We start from the raw sequence: 14,042 nt of genomic DNA, 5'->3' as shown, positions 1-14,042 counted from the left end.
AGAGATTCCAATTTCCACATTTGTGACTCTTACCGCCACGCTTCACTCGATAAACTCAATGCCATGTGCCAGGCGTTTAGGCATCCTTAGGGCGGGCTGAGTCAGATAAAATTACTCGCACTGTGATTGCTTTGAGCCCAAGCCAAGGCGGTGATCAAGGTACCTTATACTATGAGCATTTCAAAACAAGCACTCAACTTGGAAGTAAACAACGTTGCAACTTTTGGGTAAATCAAGCTCTCACCTCCCTCTGATTCGAATATGACACTGATTTCCCGAGTTCCTAACCTATCGTCATGAAAATATTGCATCTTAATGAACCGCCGCTATGGACGAATTCCTGGCAGCAGTTGGCGTACAGGCCATGAGATACGCTATACGGTCTGGCATCGCCTTGACATCCTCTTACGCCATCAACCAGTGCTCTCGTCTGCTCCAAACGGTTGACGATAAGAGTCTTTATTCCGAGTTGAGGACGCTTCAGAAGCACCTCGATAGTAAAATCAAGGTAAACCCAAACTCTCGATACAATGCACCTCCTTTCGCTCGTCTCTGATATTGACCCCGTTGCAGGTTATCTCTCCTGCCATTAACCTGGTAGAGCTCAAGTCGGTAATATCCAATCATCACAAACATAGATGCTGACAAGTTAGATCCGGGCGAGGAAACGTCTTTCTCGAATCTGCGCTCCCTCTTGCAAAATCTCTCCATAAGCAGATTGTCTCGCTGGGTCGTCGTGCAGAAGCCGCCGCCGCCGCTCAAGAGCACAGCCAACGCCCAGGAGTCAGCTCACCAAATAAAGAAACCAGCCAAGATGCGTTGAAGAAGGTGATTGGAGATTTAAAGAATCTTCTGAGCGAGATTGACCGAGATATCCCTCTACTGCAACTGGCCATATCGGCTTCTGGTGAAAGCCTGTCTACTTCTCTCCCTTCTGGAATATCTCCCTCTCGGTTGCTACAAGCTAGTACCCTATTAATTGTCGGAGATACGCAATACGCGCAGGATCCTCGAAGATCCATACAGATTGGACCTTCATTCACGCTGTCTGTTTATATGCTATTCTTGGGGCATGCTACAGTTTCGTCCGCGCCCAAGGACGGTAACCTACGGCCATCCGTTGAAAATACAATGAGTACAGATACAAAGGCACAAGGTCCGGTCTATGGGCTGAGAGAGCATGATAGAAAGCCATTATGGCAAGAAGCGATACACAAGGCGCGAGTGCGTTTATGCAGATCGGCATGCGACCCAACCATCGAGGAGAATGATTGTGATGGGCAAAACCACAATATTTCCGGTTCTATTGGGAGCTTGTATTATGCATATCATCTTGAAATCGTTGAAGATTTAGATGACAATCGCGTTCATGAAGACTCGGGCTCATCACAACCACACCATGGCATCCCAAATGCTGGTATACGTGAGCTGATTCCCATCCATCAATTCGCCAAGATATTCTACACCGACACTGGCAGATTACTCAACATTGGAGACGGAACAGATGGAGAGAATAATCCAGTTCTGCTGCTGAAACGAGATATTAATGCGACTCGGCTGCAGAGGCCAGAATGTGCTATGCATGGCGAGGTATACGACACCAGTGATGATCACAGCAAGCAAGAAATGGACGAATATGACCAAGCTGATGTAGACCAACAACTTCTCGGAGAATCACAGGCGAAATTATCTACTTCTCGAAGCTCTAAAAATGCCAAGGACATTTGCACTACTGCTCTTCCCAAACATCTAGATCCCGAGTGGATAGCTTTTGAGGTCTTTGAAGAAGATGACGAGCAGAGCGATACAAGTTCAAACTCGGAGAACGCAGGTTTATCAGATGAAATTGATGAAAGCGGCCATTCACCAAGGAAAACGCCGCCGCGGCTTCGCACTGCCATGGACTCGACCTTAGTTTCCCAGATCAAGAACCTCTCCATTCACCCTACGTCGCGCGACGACCTTATCCCCAGAAAATCGGACAGTAAGGCTGGACGGTCATCGCGAGACTTGACAGTAGATTCAGCAAATGAAGCGAAAGACTTTGTGTCGCGGTCACCGTTTGGGGCCATCACTACATCGCTCTCTTTGATTGAGATGCTTATTCGGCTAGCCGGCCTTCAAGAATTCCAGCAAGCTTCTCATTTGTCTATTCCAGATCACATCTTGACGTTTTTCTTGGAAGAAACATCAACGACAGGATTGACTGGGGAGGCTATGTGGAGGGCTAGGAGTGAAACGAAGCATCGAGTAGGCTTTGATCCGTATACTGACACTACGTAACTCAAGCAAACTGGCATTTAATCAAGAAAACTGAATTGAATGCAGAGACAGAATAAAGAATACACATAGAAAGAGTGATATATGCAGTGAATTTGACCAGACTACTACTATCACCCATTTTCGCTGAGACTTGGAATGTTATTGAGCGACAAGGTCAATTAATTGTAGATTGCGACCGTTTTCACCGAGACAACCAGACGCATCTAAGACAGCATTCCAATGACTTGATTTGATTTGATGTTCTGTTATACAAAGTCGTCAAGTCTTCCCATTATGCTAGCTCTTCTTCTAATTCCTAAAAGGGATTCTCGCCACCTCAGTAGTCCAACAAGTAAATAAATGTTGGGGTGTTGAGGGGTCCATGCAACCTAACCTCGTCATGCATGCACATCTAAAAAGTTGATGCACCAGCCTCGGCTTCATATGTAAACAAAATAGATATATCAACGAGACTCTATTCTCATTTGTATTTATTTATATATGAACCTGAATCAAGAAGAGCGAAAGTATGACACCTCTCATACCTCGCCTGCATCTCTTTGAGATCGATGATCAGCCATGGTAAGAGTCTCTCTATGTTGCATCGCCGGTGCAACGTATTAATACAGCTTTACTTTTCATCCAACTGGGTACTATGAACATGATATGCGCTTCAAAGAGGCCTCTAACGTTGAATAACTCCAGGTTCCCTTCATTCCTACGCAGCCACGTCCAGGATGCTCTCACTTTGGCGTGGAACTCCAATACACCTCTTCAACCTGAATCTCCCGCTCGTATCGCTGCATCTACCCTTATCCATCAACTCAGCAATTTGCTCTCTTCTTATACATTCATTGACTTCTGTGCTGGCGGAGGAGGGCCTATACCCGCGATCCAGCGAGCCATCAACAGCCATCTCAGTACTCAAGACAAGCTACCAGTCGACTTCATCCTGACCGATTTACACCCTAATGTCGCTGCATGGGAGAAAATCGTCAGTAAAAACCCACATATCACGTTTGAGAGTCAGTCTGTGGACGCAAGCAACGCTCCAAAGTATCTAGTGGAACGCCAGGACGGAAAGAAAGTGATGCGGCTATTCAACTTGTCTTTTCACCACTTCGACGATACCCTAGCAAGAGGCATTCTTGAAGACACAGTCAACACGAGGCATGGGTTCGCCATCTTTGAGCTTCAAGACCGTAGCTTCGCAAGTGCGATTAGTGTCTTGATGTTCGGAGTCGGAGCAATAGCCATGGCACCATTCTTTGCCTTGAAACGGAGATCTCTGACAATATTCATATTTTCTTGCATTATCCCTGTGATCCCCTTTGTCCTTGTATTTGATGGATTTGTTTCGTGTCTGAGGGTGAGAACACCGGGGGAAGTAGAGGCTCTCCTTCGTGGCTGTGGTGCGGACACGAGCTCATGTGAGTTGCAGAGTGGGAGACGCAAATTCATCTGGCCTTGTGGATATCTCAATTGGATCATTTGTAAACCCGTCAAAGTTTCTTAGTCTAAGTTATGTACAGAAGATACGAGGATCAATAATGGTACAATAGTAGTGGTATGCAGTTCCGTATGTTTCAATTGAACCATCGACTTTCAACGGAACCACCAATTGACTGACCCATTTAGCTGTCCGTCCGATTGCTCGCTCCTGATAGAATGCCACCAGCCTTTTGGTATGAATAGGCCATCTCCGGCACGTAGTGTCACCTCTTGAACATCTGTTGCCGTTGGTTCGTCTCCCCAGACAGCACTATGAAGCATCTCCCTTTCTTCTCCCTCCATCATCTCTGTGGATCTTATTCGACTATTTCCCATTCGTCGAAGCTGCTTCTGCACGCCATTATATAGCTCCAATCCTCGCTCGGGTGGCATAAGCCTTACCACTTTGCTACTGCACAGCTGGCAGAACAAATTCGGGTTTGGGTCCCGGTGCAACGGGGTGTAAGTCGGCTCAGTCCCCAGCCATATTGAAGAGCTGTAAATGTCGCCTTTCCCCACTTTGCGAATTAGTTCTGGAGCTGGCACGTCGGTTTGAAGAGCATCGGGAAGATCTGGTAACAGAGATTGCGCAATGTAAAGCTGCACGGGCGGAGCTGCTTTTAATCTTTGTGAATTATTAAATTCGAGTGCTCTAACCAGGAGCCTCAGAGGTGCGTAAAGCTGAAAGAATTGGTGTTGGTGAGAGCTTTCAGTGGTAGCAGTTTTAATAGCTATTGCTAGATCTCGGCCAACATCGTCTTGGTTTAACAAGCTGTCATGAAGAAGGGCAATGGTCTCAGATCCGCGGTTGGCGGGTTTTATCAGCTCATAGGGAAAATCCCATTGGAGGAAAGGGTCCATGTAAGAAGACAAAGATGTGTTCTTGTCCTCTCTTGTGAACCATTTGTGAAAGGCTGGGAGGGTGTGAGTAGGAGATGATTTCGAATCAGCGAATAAATAAGGCCGTTCAGTCTTGAAGCTCTCTTCGAATGTAAGCCCATCTACGGCTCTAGGAATCGGCGGCGTTGGGCCATTTGAGGAAGTAAAGGTGCGATATGATGCTCTGCGGGATTGTAATGCCCAATTACGTGTGAATTGGAGCGCCCTCAAGCTCCCCTTCATCCTAAAGAGCCCGAATATTGACGGATTGGGGAGATAAAACTGTGCTTAAGAAGGGCATTGGTTGAATGAATCGTCCATCATCTGATGCTCAGTCTGGGTTGTTTTACTCTGGCAATTCTGGGTAGAGTGTACCTGAGAATATGCACCGGCTGCTGATCTGGCACAGGTACCCGCTACCTTAGCTTCATTTCGACGCAGGCCCTCTCTGCCCCGGAACCGGCAAAATCTGGCGCCGATCCAGCCAGCCTCACCTCTTAGTCATGTGTCTTTTCTCCAACCACAGCCCAACCCACTCAACACCGCTGCCTGTCCGTCCATTGCGACTTTGACCAAACGCTTACAGTAAATCTTGCTTTCCATTCAGCGCAGCCTTATCACACACAGGCCCGACACGAGGCTGCCCGCCAACCCCGTCAGCGCTCGCAATCCGGGCCCCAGACCTGCGTGATCCTGCCGAATTCTCCAGCCAGGCAGCAAATCAACTGGCGACACACAACAAAGCTGCCCTTGTTCCGACGCCACTTGGCCCATCCCACGCATAGCTCGCCTCACTTCAGTTCCTTGTTATTCTCATCACGGCTGCCCAGATACGCGCCTAGGCCGCTGCATTGGAGCCAAAATCACCCCGCCACGCCCAGAAAACAGGCGCCCAGGCACTAATCTAGGCCCCTAAACTTGGGTATCTACCGCCACCCATACGCGACCTGCCACTTTGCACTTTTATCGATTTTATCGATAATACCACTACGCCGAACCCCACCTCAGCCAGCCAAACACCTCTTCAACCTCAAAATACCAAAACTTCAACCCCCAGCCCGCACGCTGCCCGTGATTGAACAAGGCCAATCCTGTCCCTTGTCGCCGCTACCATGTCGACCTCTTCGGGGACGCCCGAGTCCTGGATCTCGAGCTTTTGCGCTCTGCCAGGGCACGAGTACTTTGCTGAGGTATCCGAGGAGTTTATCGAAGATGACTTCAACTTGACGGGCCTGCAGACGCAAGTTGCCATGTACAAAGAGGCCCTCGAGGTATGCTGCGCACATATAGACTCATTTAACTCCTTTGTTTTCCCTCTTCTCCTCGTTATCTGATGACGTATTGGATGCTGCCCCTAAATCTTGACCACCATTGCTAATTTGCGCGCCCAGATGATTCTCGATGTCGAGCCAGAGGATGATGATGAGGAAGAAGAAGACGAGGAGGATGACGACGAAAACGAGTCTGGTTTGGAGGAGCCCGACCGTGCAGGCGTGCGACACGGCGCAGAGCGGAGGCATCATAGCAGGATGGCCAGCGACCTGTCCGTCATTGAGTCTTCCGCGGAGATGCTCTACGGCCTCATCCACCAGCGCTTCATCTGCTCCCGGGTGGGCATCCAGCAGATGAGCGAAAAGTACGAGTTTGGTCATTTCGGCTGTTGCCCACGAACGCACTGCGAGCAGGCACGCACCTTGCCTGTTGGCCTGTCCGACATTCCCGGTGAAGACACAGTCAAGCTCTTCTGCCCATCCTGCCTCGACGTATATGTCCCCCCCAACAGCCGGTTCCAGACTGTGGACGGCGCCTTCTTCGGCCGTACATTTGGAGCCCTCTTCCTCCTCACATTCCCCGAATACGATCTCACCAAACGCGGCGCCGACGTGCTGTCAAGCACAAACTCCAAAGTGCCTGATGATGAGACCATTCTCAATGGCATGTATGCAAAGAACATTGCGCCAGGTCTTGGCGGTGCCCATATTTATGAACCCAAAATCTACGGCTTCAAGGTCTCAGAGCGCGCACGGTCAGGCCCTCGGATGCAGTGGCTGCGAGACCGACCAGACACCATCACTGAGTTGGACGAGGCACGACTTTACCACGAGCAAAACCCCGATTCCGAGGAGGAAGACGAAGAGTCCATGGCTGTCAACGGCCGCGCACTGGTCCGCCGACGACCACCGGGTAACGCTCGCCTTCGCCAGCGACAGAATCACAGCGGTAGCCCCATGGCCCTGTCCGCCAACGGTGCCGAGTCTGAGCTGTAGCGTAGCGAGACCTTACGTAGCGACACTATAAGGAATTATGAACGACACAAGTGGAAGACAGCGCAAAAGACCATGGCTTACCGTAGACGACTTGCACCTTATTGATGACTTTTAACACGAAACAAACAATACCAAAACACGACAACGAAAGAGAGAACGGACACGGAGACAAAGAGAACAAGGAAGATTCAAACAAAAATATTCGTCATCTGTGGATGGTGTTTAATCTATATCCTTATATGCACGCAAGCGAGGAGGGAGAGACGACCGATTTTTGAAAGAGTAATGCATACATGGCGTTGGAAGTGTATTGATATGCTTCGAGACATCCCCCTCAAAACTACTCACACGCACATCATTCTTTTTCATCACACCCTCTCCCTCCTCCACAAATTTTCCCTTGCTGCTTGTGGGATGCGAGAGGCCATGTGGTGCCAATTCTACTGTTCACATCATGTTTGCGAGGACCGAGCACGGGTGGTGATGACGTTCTAGGTTATAAGGGGGGGCGCGTTGGGGCTGTTTACAGTTGGAATAGGGGCTTAGGAGGGTAAGCATCAACAAAAAGAGGTAGGGCATAGCGGATTTGGCACGTTTAAGGAGAAGGGGGGGAAGAGGACTTACGGTGGAAGACTAGCTTGCAGGATATGTTAGTCTTTCTTATAATACGGGGTATGAGGGGATGTCTTATTGCATAAACGCAGATATGTTTTGTTTCTGTAAAAAATTTACGGGATTATGTATATTTACTGATTTGTCCTATTCTCTCTCCATACATTCACATCATCCATACTTGTGTGCCTATAATGTTCCACCGTTTGTGAAGACAAGTAAGATAGGCTGGTGCAACACTCTCATCTCCAACTTGATGAAATAGACAATTATGTGTCTGTTTTAGATCCACCATAACAGATTCTCCAAACAATTTAAATGCAATATCCTCGTTTCTCTGAAAAACAGCCCCTGTAACTAATCACCTCATAGGCGATGCCTTACCCGGCGTCCAGCCTCCGCTTCCAAAGCCCCTGACTCTAGCCGGCGTACTTGGTGGAGGGGTAGGCGTAGGAGCGCTCCCAGTCTCCGGTGCCGGCAAAGGGGGCGGTGTTTCCGACCTAGGAGCATCAATGCCATCCTTTCTAGGGGGCTTAAAGTTGACGTCCCTGCCAGCACGATAAATGTCCTGCAGCATGGCCTCCAGAATGCCGGCATCTTCAAACTCGAGGTACTTCTTGTAGAGTTTCAGAGCCGTCCTGGAATCTTCAATGGAGTCGTGCGTCTCCAGCTGAATGTCTTCCTTGAGCAAGTACCACGCCAAAAAGGCCAACGAAAGTTTTCGCAGGCGCGACTTGAGATAGAACCTATCTATTGTGTCAATGATCTGTGCCTTGGGGACATGGATATTGATGACTCGGAAGTCCTGCTTGAGTCCATGGCCCAAGAACTTGCAGCCCAAGTTGAGCAATATCCAAAGCTTCTTATACACCACTTTGTGGGGCAGAAGACTGTGTTTCGTAGTACGAGGGTTCAGATCGTCTTCAGTGATGCCCGAATACGACGTCAAGTAGTCAACAATGGGTTCTGAGATGGAAATGTAATCGTCTATGAAGGGAACCCCTTCGTGTTCACCTTGGCCTCGGACAACAGAGGCACGGGCGAGTGCGTACACTATGGGTCGGATGGTCTCTCTTTCGCCATCCGAATTCATCTCGATCTCTGGCTGCCGCACAGCAACGAATTCGGTATCCAGTGCCACAATGGTTGATGGCCCGGGCCGCTCCGTTGCAGGATCGAGGAGCTTATACGTTTTGCTTTCAGAGCGGGAACTGGGACTAGAAGAACGAAGGTTAGCTTTTCGTTTCCCTCATCCCAATTAGCGTCATTTACGGCGCAACTTACTTGAAGTCCTGGTATAAGATCGATGTATCGATGGTGTTTTTCCATCCATTATCGATCTTGTTATTTGCCTTCTTCACCTGGAATGCAACAACCGAAGGAACTTTCCAGGAAGTGTTAAAGGTAAGAGCTTCTTCTGTGCTGACAGGGCACACCAAGAAGTCATTGAATAAGTGCCATTGGCTCTGGCTGGGGGCTTCTGCTTCTGCATGACCAACTATAGCGAGGTTAGCCACTTGTTACGAAGAGTTTGGGAAGTAATAGTGTCTTACCATTTACCATGGCCACGAGATGTGGTTTTTGCGTCTGGCCGCTCTCAATGTTGATAGCCATTCCGATTAATGAGTAGACCGTGATGTTATGGATGCCACGCTGTAGGTGAAGCTTCAGGTCTTCTCCTTCGTAGCAAAAGAAAAGGCCTTGCTCGACAATAATGCCAATCTCTTCCGGCAGCCAGCCGGGTGTGGACCAGAGCATTCGGTGATCCGAGCCGGTAATTGCGGTATTAAGCATTAAGACGTCTGGAACACTGTGAATCGTCTTTCTAGTCGCAATGGTCTGGTATCGTTGACATCTCCCACACCACCCCTTTGATGTTGTTTCTCTCTCAACACTGCTCTTAAGAATTTGGGAGAAAGTGATGCGTGGCGCTTTGTTATTTCGCCCTGGGGTTTTCTGGGGATCAAGTTAGCAAAGATCAACCAAAGTACAAGGTTAATCCAACTTACAATAGGTGGATAAAGCAAGTCATTTACAAAGGTCGATCCAGGTCGGGTATATTCGCTTCTGCAGCTGAAACATCTGATGGTGCTTGTTGCCGAGGTTGCCAGCGCCTTATCCATTGCAGGGGAATTCGGAGCCATCGTCTTATAGTCACCAGCAATTTTCTCCAGGAGGAATCGTGTAAGTCCCTGCAACATTACGTTCAGAGATGATGAATGAGTATCTTCTTCTAACAGGCCCAGTGGTGCAGCTTGAGGTTGGTTGCTAAGAGCTTTTAGCATGTTGGTGGCTTGGCAGATTGATCCCTCTGCTTTCGAAAGCATATCAAAGAGGTAGCCCAGCTCGCACAGAAGACAGGCCTCGCTCACACAGGCGGTAGCTGCATGTTGTAAAGCCAAGTTTCGCAGTAACGGCGTAAAGTGCATGATTTGGAGAAGCGAATTTGCGTATGAGTTTGATATATGAATCTCGAGACCTGAGTGTCGGGTTTGGTTATAGTATCCAAAATCGAAATCATCCACACCAAATTTGCTGTACTTGATCTCGACATTTCTGTACATCATGGGCAAATCTGATTTTCTACTACCAACTTCCATCTCTGCAAGAGAGTTTGAGAGCTCGTCTGTCTTATCTCCGGCACTGGACGATTCTGATTTGGCAAGATCTCGGGCTTTTTCACTAAGAAACTTTGGCGCCTTGAGACCAGAGTTGGCGGATTTGTGTACGCTGCGAGTGTCCTCGAGTTGGTTCCTCCGAAGGCCTCGCATATTCCGGCCATAGAGTGCAAAATCGGTAGGCTTAAGGCTCGCGAGGAACTGTGTATCAAATTTGACTGGAGGAGCTCCAACATCAGATGGTAATTCTGGCCAAGAAGAGGCAAGAACTTGTCGATAATATGGCAGGCCGACTGAGTTCAGAGGACTGTGCCATGTTAGCTAACCAGCTAGGTAATAGAGAATATGAACATGTGCAATTTACCTTTCAGGCGTCCAATCCAGCTGGTGAATCGCCTCCTCGGGAGTAGCAAATTCAACGGGAGCAGGTAAATCGACGAAATGCAGTTTTGATGGCGATCCCCACAGATGGATCAAGCATTCTGCGTCAGTGAGGGCCATGGCCTCGCCGGAGGGAGCAATCTCGAACATGCTGAGGTAGCTAAGCACGTTGGCTTGCCGCACATTGCTTGTGTTAGGGTTCATGAGATCCACAACATGCATCTGGCCGCTTTGAGAGACCACGATGCTGGTTGTGAGCATGCGCGGGTGCATGCGTACATATGCCGCGCCGGCAGGGAAGGGTATCGGCGGCATTGACGCCATCTTTCTGATATCAAAGACGTTGAGGAAGGGATCCAGCATATAATTCTGTCCCTGGCGCAGCGAGTAGCCGCATGTAACAATGAAGTCGTGTTGAGCATCCATATCATTGATTAAGGCGGAATGAGCATTCCAGGTCTTGACAACCGCAAAGGTAACAGGATCCAAGAGGTCGACTGATCCGTTTCTCGTCGCTGCGCAAATGTAGCGCCCACGTTTCATAATCGAGTACTGGTGCTCCGTTCGGACTTGTTTGACGACTTCTCCCTTAATGAGATCGATAACAAACATGCTGTCTTGGAGACCGGCAGCAATGATTTCTGCGGTTCCCTTTGAGGTAAAGCTCATGCATCTCAGGTCCTTCATATCATCATGTCTGAGATGCCAGATGGGGGGCCCTCTCCTGTTCGCCATATGTACATCTTTGGAGCCCAATACTATCACGCCTTTACTGTTTACGAGAATCTGCCGAACCGGTCCGCCCGTGGCCGAATGCGCCTTGAATGAAGTATGTTGTTGAAGCTCGGAGCTTAGAAAGGAAGTGACTCGACCCTATTAAACATGTCAGCGGCCCGCATCCGCTAGGAGAGCATTTGCGATTTGTCTGATCATACATAGTCGTTGCCAGCCCATAGAAGCTCTTGGGTGGTATCAAAGGTCATTGTCGTGACTTGTGTTGGCAGCGCATGCACGCCCGGTGGCGGGAATGGCACCCGGGCGACCTAGAAAAGTAGAGATGTCAGAATCACAGAATCACAGGTCGATATCGAACAGCCATGCCGGACAAGACGTCGAGATGGCCGGCCATGGCGAAGAAGCACTTACCTCATCCCAGTCTCCGTCCATTGTGGCCTCCCCCGGTACCAAAGCCCGTGTTAAGGGTCGCAATGATACCGTAAGCCCAAGAGAGGCTCCACGGGAGTCCAATCTAAGAATACAGACTCAATCGACAAAATCACGGGACAGAAGCGATTCTGTTTCTACGAGAGAGCTAGAGCGGGAGGAACGCGACTTGTAGGAGGGGCAGTGAGGTCACTAGTATTATCCGAGATAATTCCGCAGGCCTACCCTATGAAAGCTCGAGATGTAGAGATGCTTGGATTGATATTGAGGCGATGCGAGTGAATGATGTGAGAGAGAAGAAATGCTGTTTATGGCTAGAGGTATGGGAGAAATATCTAGGTCAGCTTGTTTAGGCTTTTATTGATTTGTATGCGTGTTTTGTTTACGTTCTGTCTTTTGCTCCATTGAGTGGAAACTCAATGCGGCGGGTTGTGATGGCAACAAGAGCGCCTCAAAAGTTTGGATGAATATTGATACGTTATCTGCTACTGTAGCTTTTAGGAGCAATCGCCATTGACCCAGAGCATACGTAGTAATATTAATGGGATGCAATGAAGTTTGGGATTTGAACAGAGATACAGAAAACAAAACAGAAAGCCGAAGAGGGAGAAAATCGGCATCGTCGCTGGCAAGCACATCGCACTCATCAGGTTATAAACAACTCTTTTTTATTTCAATTCTAGGAACTTGGTATATTGTGAAATTGACAGGATATGCGCCCTTTGGATTCCCTGGGAGCCAGGCGACCACCTCTCCCACCGCCTCTACCTCCACCTTCCATTTGGTTCTTGTTAATTCTCCTATCTCGTCCCAGAGACGTTGGAAGCTTTCCTGGTTGTGAAGATAGGGCGAGGAATCATTCTTCTCAACCTCACGAGCGGTGGTAACGCCTGCGTGGCGGCCGTATATAAATGCGTTGCGTATTCCGGGCTGCAGAAAGTCGACGAGTCGTTTACCGATGTACAACTGCTGTTTCCAGCTGAATAGGTGGAAGAAGCTTCCGGCGTGAATAATGCTGATCTGGCCGTTGAGCTCCTCTAAGCTTAGGTCGTCGGGATCGGTCAAGTCTCCCACGGTAAAATGGGCGCCCAGGCTGTTCCTATCTTGGAAGAGATCATAGCCAGATGACACCATGTGAGCACTGCAGTCGAGTCCGAACAATCGTGATCCATCCACGCCATCGTCTCGAAACTGGCGAAGAGCTTGTCCAAGCCCGCAGCCTAGATCTAGAAGGGCGTCTCGAGATTGAGATAGCCTGAGGCGGAAAAGAGCCTGCTGATAGCGAGAGTCGTTGGCATCGTGTATTATTAAGAACTTCCATCGCCCAATAAAGGGCATCCGCGAACTCGCCCAAGCCGCCTCTCGCTATGAAAATCAATCAGATAAGCAAAAGAACGACCGGCGACAGGCGCAGATGACTTACTATCTTGATAAGATGAGGCTCGATTTCGTCGGCTGGGATTTTGCTATACCGGATGAGCAACTCCCGGATCGGCGCTATGTTATCCGGAAGATTAGGCATAAAGGCCCATTTTTGTATCTCTAGGATGTCCATTCCATGAGACGGAAGAGGCCCAAACACGCGACGAAAATAGAGTGTAGCCGCAAGCTACAGTATCGGATCAGGGAGTGCGAGATGGATCAATCGCCGGTGTGCAGAGGACGCGACTTCACACTCGCAGCTCTCTCTCGATGGCCTAGATGAGCAGCACCCAGGGATCCATCTAGCGGAATGGCAATCAAAGGAGACCGTTCATCTTGACCGACTGCAGAAATTCGACGCACTCCGTAAAACACACGTAGGTATCAGACGATGATTGGAAATGGTGTCAATGCAAGGGCTCAAGAGGCATGACGGTCAAGGTTGTGATGAGCTGGCAGAGGCTTGAAACGTATCCGAGGTATCAGCTCCATTGGCCCCGGCCCAGAGGAAGCAGGGCGAAGGCTATTAGGGAGGTAGACCTACTTTGCGCCTAGGCAAAAGCCAAGCCACTCGATAGCAAATTTAGGTAAATGCTAAGCAAATGCTAGGCAAAGGGCTAGGGGGGGAATATGCAAATAAAATGCAATCATGGTTCTATGCAGCTTCGACTGCAGCTTGACCCTCTTTTTGTTGCCCGCTGCGGAATGTTGCATGATAAATTGATAAATGATAAGGGACTGCTGAGTCAGAAAACCACCAATGCCGAGATAGCACCTAGCAGTGTTACAGTACTCCGTACTGAACTCCGAATACCTTGACAGCTCAATCAAATCATCAAATCAACCTAAGCAAACTGGCAGCTCCCCCGGATGTCGGATCGGATTCTCCGGTACTAAGAGCAAATCCCCTGATGCCTGTAGACCCTGACAAGCCTGTATTAAAACA

At 49.0% G+C, this 14,042-nt stretch overlaps 6 protein-coding genes across 6 annotated transcripts; 3 read left to right on the top strand and 3 right to left on the bottom strand.

Moving 5' to 3' along the window:
* The first annotated feature begins 183 nt into the window (after nt 1-183).
* Nucleotides 184-2,383, top strand: V8C40DRAFT_242016 (RanGTP-binding protein-domain-containing protein). Its single transcript, XM_083215140.1, has 4 exons — nt 184-227; nt 281-508; nt 574-608; nt 654-2,383. Exons 2-4 carry the CDS (start codon nt 329-331, stop codon nt 2,281-2,283), a joined length of 1,845 nt encoding a protein of 614 aa, XP_083073975.1. The 5' UTR covers nt 184-227; nt 281-328; the 3' UTR covers nt 2,284-2,383.
* A 278-nt stretch (nt 2,384-2,661) lies between these two features.
* V8C40DRAFT_242015 (uncharacterized protein) lies at nt 2,662-3,876 on the top strand. Its single transcript, XM_083215139.1, has 2 exons — nt 2,662-2,844; nt 2,968-3,876. The coding sequence occupies exons 1-2, from the start codon at nt 2,792-2,794 to the stop codon at nt 3,776-3,778; spliced, it is 864 nt and encodes a 287-aa protein (XP_083073974.1). The 5' UTR covers nt 2,662-2,791; the 3' UTR covers nt 3,779-3,876.
* On the bottom strand, nt 3,737-5,138 carry V8C40DRAFT_242014 (uncharacterized protein). Its single transcript, XM_083215138.1, has one exon. It carries the CDS (start codon nt 4,873-4,875, stop codon nt 3,868-3,870), a length of 1,008 nt encoding a protein of 335 aa, XP_083073973.1. The 5' UTR covers nt 4,876-5,138; the 3' UTR covers nt 3,737-3,867.
* A 606-nt stretch (nt 5,139-5,744) lies between these two features.
* On the top strand, nt 5,745-6,899 carry V8C40DRAFT_274220 (casein kinase 2 regulatory subunit CKB1; the record flags this gene model as incomplete). The annotated part of the gene is made up of 2 exons (XM_083220581.1): nt 5,745-5,903; nt 6,024-6,899. The coding sequence occupies 2 exons, from the start codon at nt 5,745-5,747 to the stop codon at nt 6,897-6,899; spliced, it is 1,035 nt and encodes a 344-aa protein (XP_083073972.1).
* A 925-nt stretch (nt 6,900-7,824) lies between these two features.
* V8C40DRAFT_198056 (poly(A)-specific ribonuclease) lies at nt 7,825-11,953 on the bottom strand. Its single transcript, XM_083211945.1, has 7 exons — nt 11,657-11,953; nt 11,446-11,553; nt 10,494-11,383; nt 9,521-10,436; nt 9,065-9,467; nt 8,796-9,009; nt 7,825-8,728 (listed from the first exon to the last, which is right to left on the bottom strand). Exons 1-7 carry the CDS (start codon nt 11,675-11,677, stop codon nt 7,873-7,875), a joined length of 3,408 nt encoding a protein of 1,135 aa, XP_083073971.1. The 5' UTR covers nt 11,678-11,953; the 3' UTR covers nt 7,825-7,872.
* A 372-nt stretch (nt 11,954-12,325) lies between these two features.
* Nucleotides 12,326-13,778, bottom strand: V8C40DRAFT_242010 (class I SAM-dependent methyltransferase; the record flags this gene model as incomplete). Its single annotated transcript, XM_083215137.1, has 2 exons — nt 13,098-13,778; nt 12,326-13,039 (listed from the first exon to the last, which is right to left on the bottom strand). The coding sequence occupies exons 1-2, from the start codon at nt 13,227-13,229 to the stop codon at nt 12,326-12,328; spliced, it is 846 nt and encodes a 281-aa protein (XP_083073970.1). The 5' UTR covers nt 13,230-13,778.
* Nucleotides 13,779-14,042: the final 264 nt, after the last annotated feature.

This window comes from Trichoderma camerunense, assembly GCF_050948025.1.
Source record: "Trichoderma camerunense strain CBS 138272 chromosome Unknown V8C40scaffold_7, whole genome shotgun sequence".
Taxonomy (NCBI): domain Eukaryota; kingdom Fungi; phylum Ascomycota; class Sordariomycetes; order Hypocreales; family Hypocreaceae; genus Trichoderma; species Trichoderma camerunense.
Note: the sequence above shows the minus strand (reverse complement) of the source record. Positions and strands in the feature narration are given on the sequence as shown.

Bases quoted from the DNA above. Each gene is read 5' to 3' on its own strand.
- V8C40DRAFT_242016 (XM_083215140.1), top strand. From the start codon at position 329: ATGGACGAATTCCTGGCAGCAGTTGGCGTACAGGCCATGAGATACGCT. The intron at 509-573 runs GTAAACCCAAAC...ACCCCGTTGCAG, and splicing joins ACCTCGATAGTAAAATCAAG to GTTATCTCTCCTGCCATTAA. The intron at 609-653 runs GTCGGTAATATC...CTGACAAGTTAG, and splicing joins ATTAACCTGGTAGAGCTCAA to ATCCGGGCGAGGAAACGTCT.
- V8C40DRAFT_242015 (XM_083215139.1), top strand. From the start codon at position 2,792: ATGACACCTCTCATACCTCGCCTGCATCTCTTTGAGATCGATGATCAG. The intron at 2,845-2,967 runs GTAAGAGTCTCT...GAATAACTCCAG, and splicing joins GAGATCGATGATCAGCCATG to GTTCCCTTCATTCCTACGCA.
- V8C40DRAFT_242014 (XM_083215138.1), bottom strand. From the start codon at position 4,875: ATGAAGGGGAGCTTGAGGGCGCTCCAATTCACACGTAATTGGGCATTA.
- V8C40DRAFT_198056 (XM_083211945.1), bottom strand. From the start codon at position 11,677: ATGGACGGAGACTGGGATGAG. The intron at 10,437-10,493 runs GTAAATTGCACA...AACATGGCACAG, and splicing joins CTGGATTGGACGCCTGAAAG to TCCTCTGAACTCAGTCGGCC. The intron at 8,729-8,795 runs GTAAGTTGCGCC...TCGTTCTTCTAG, and splicing joins ATCTTATACCAGGACTTCAA to TCCCAGTTCCCGCTCTGAAA.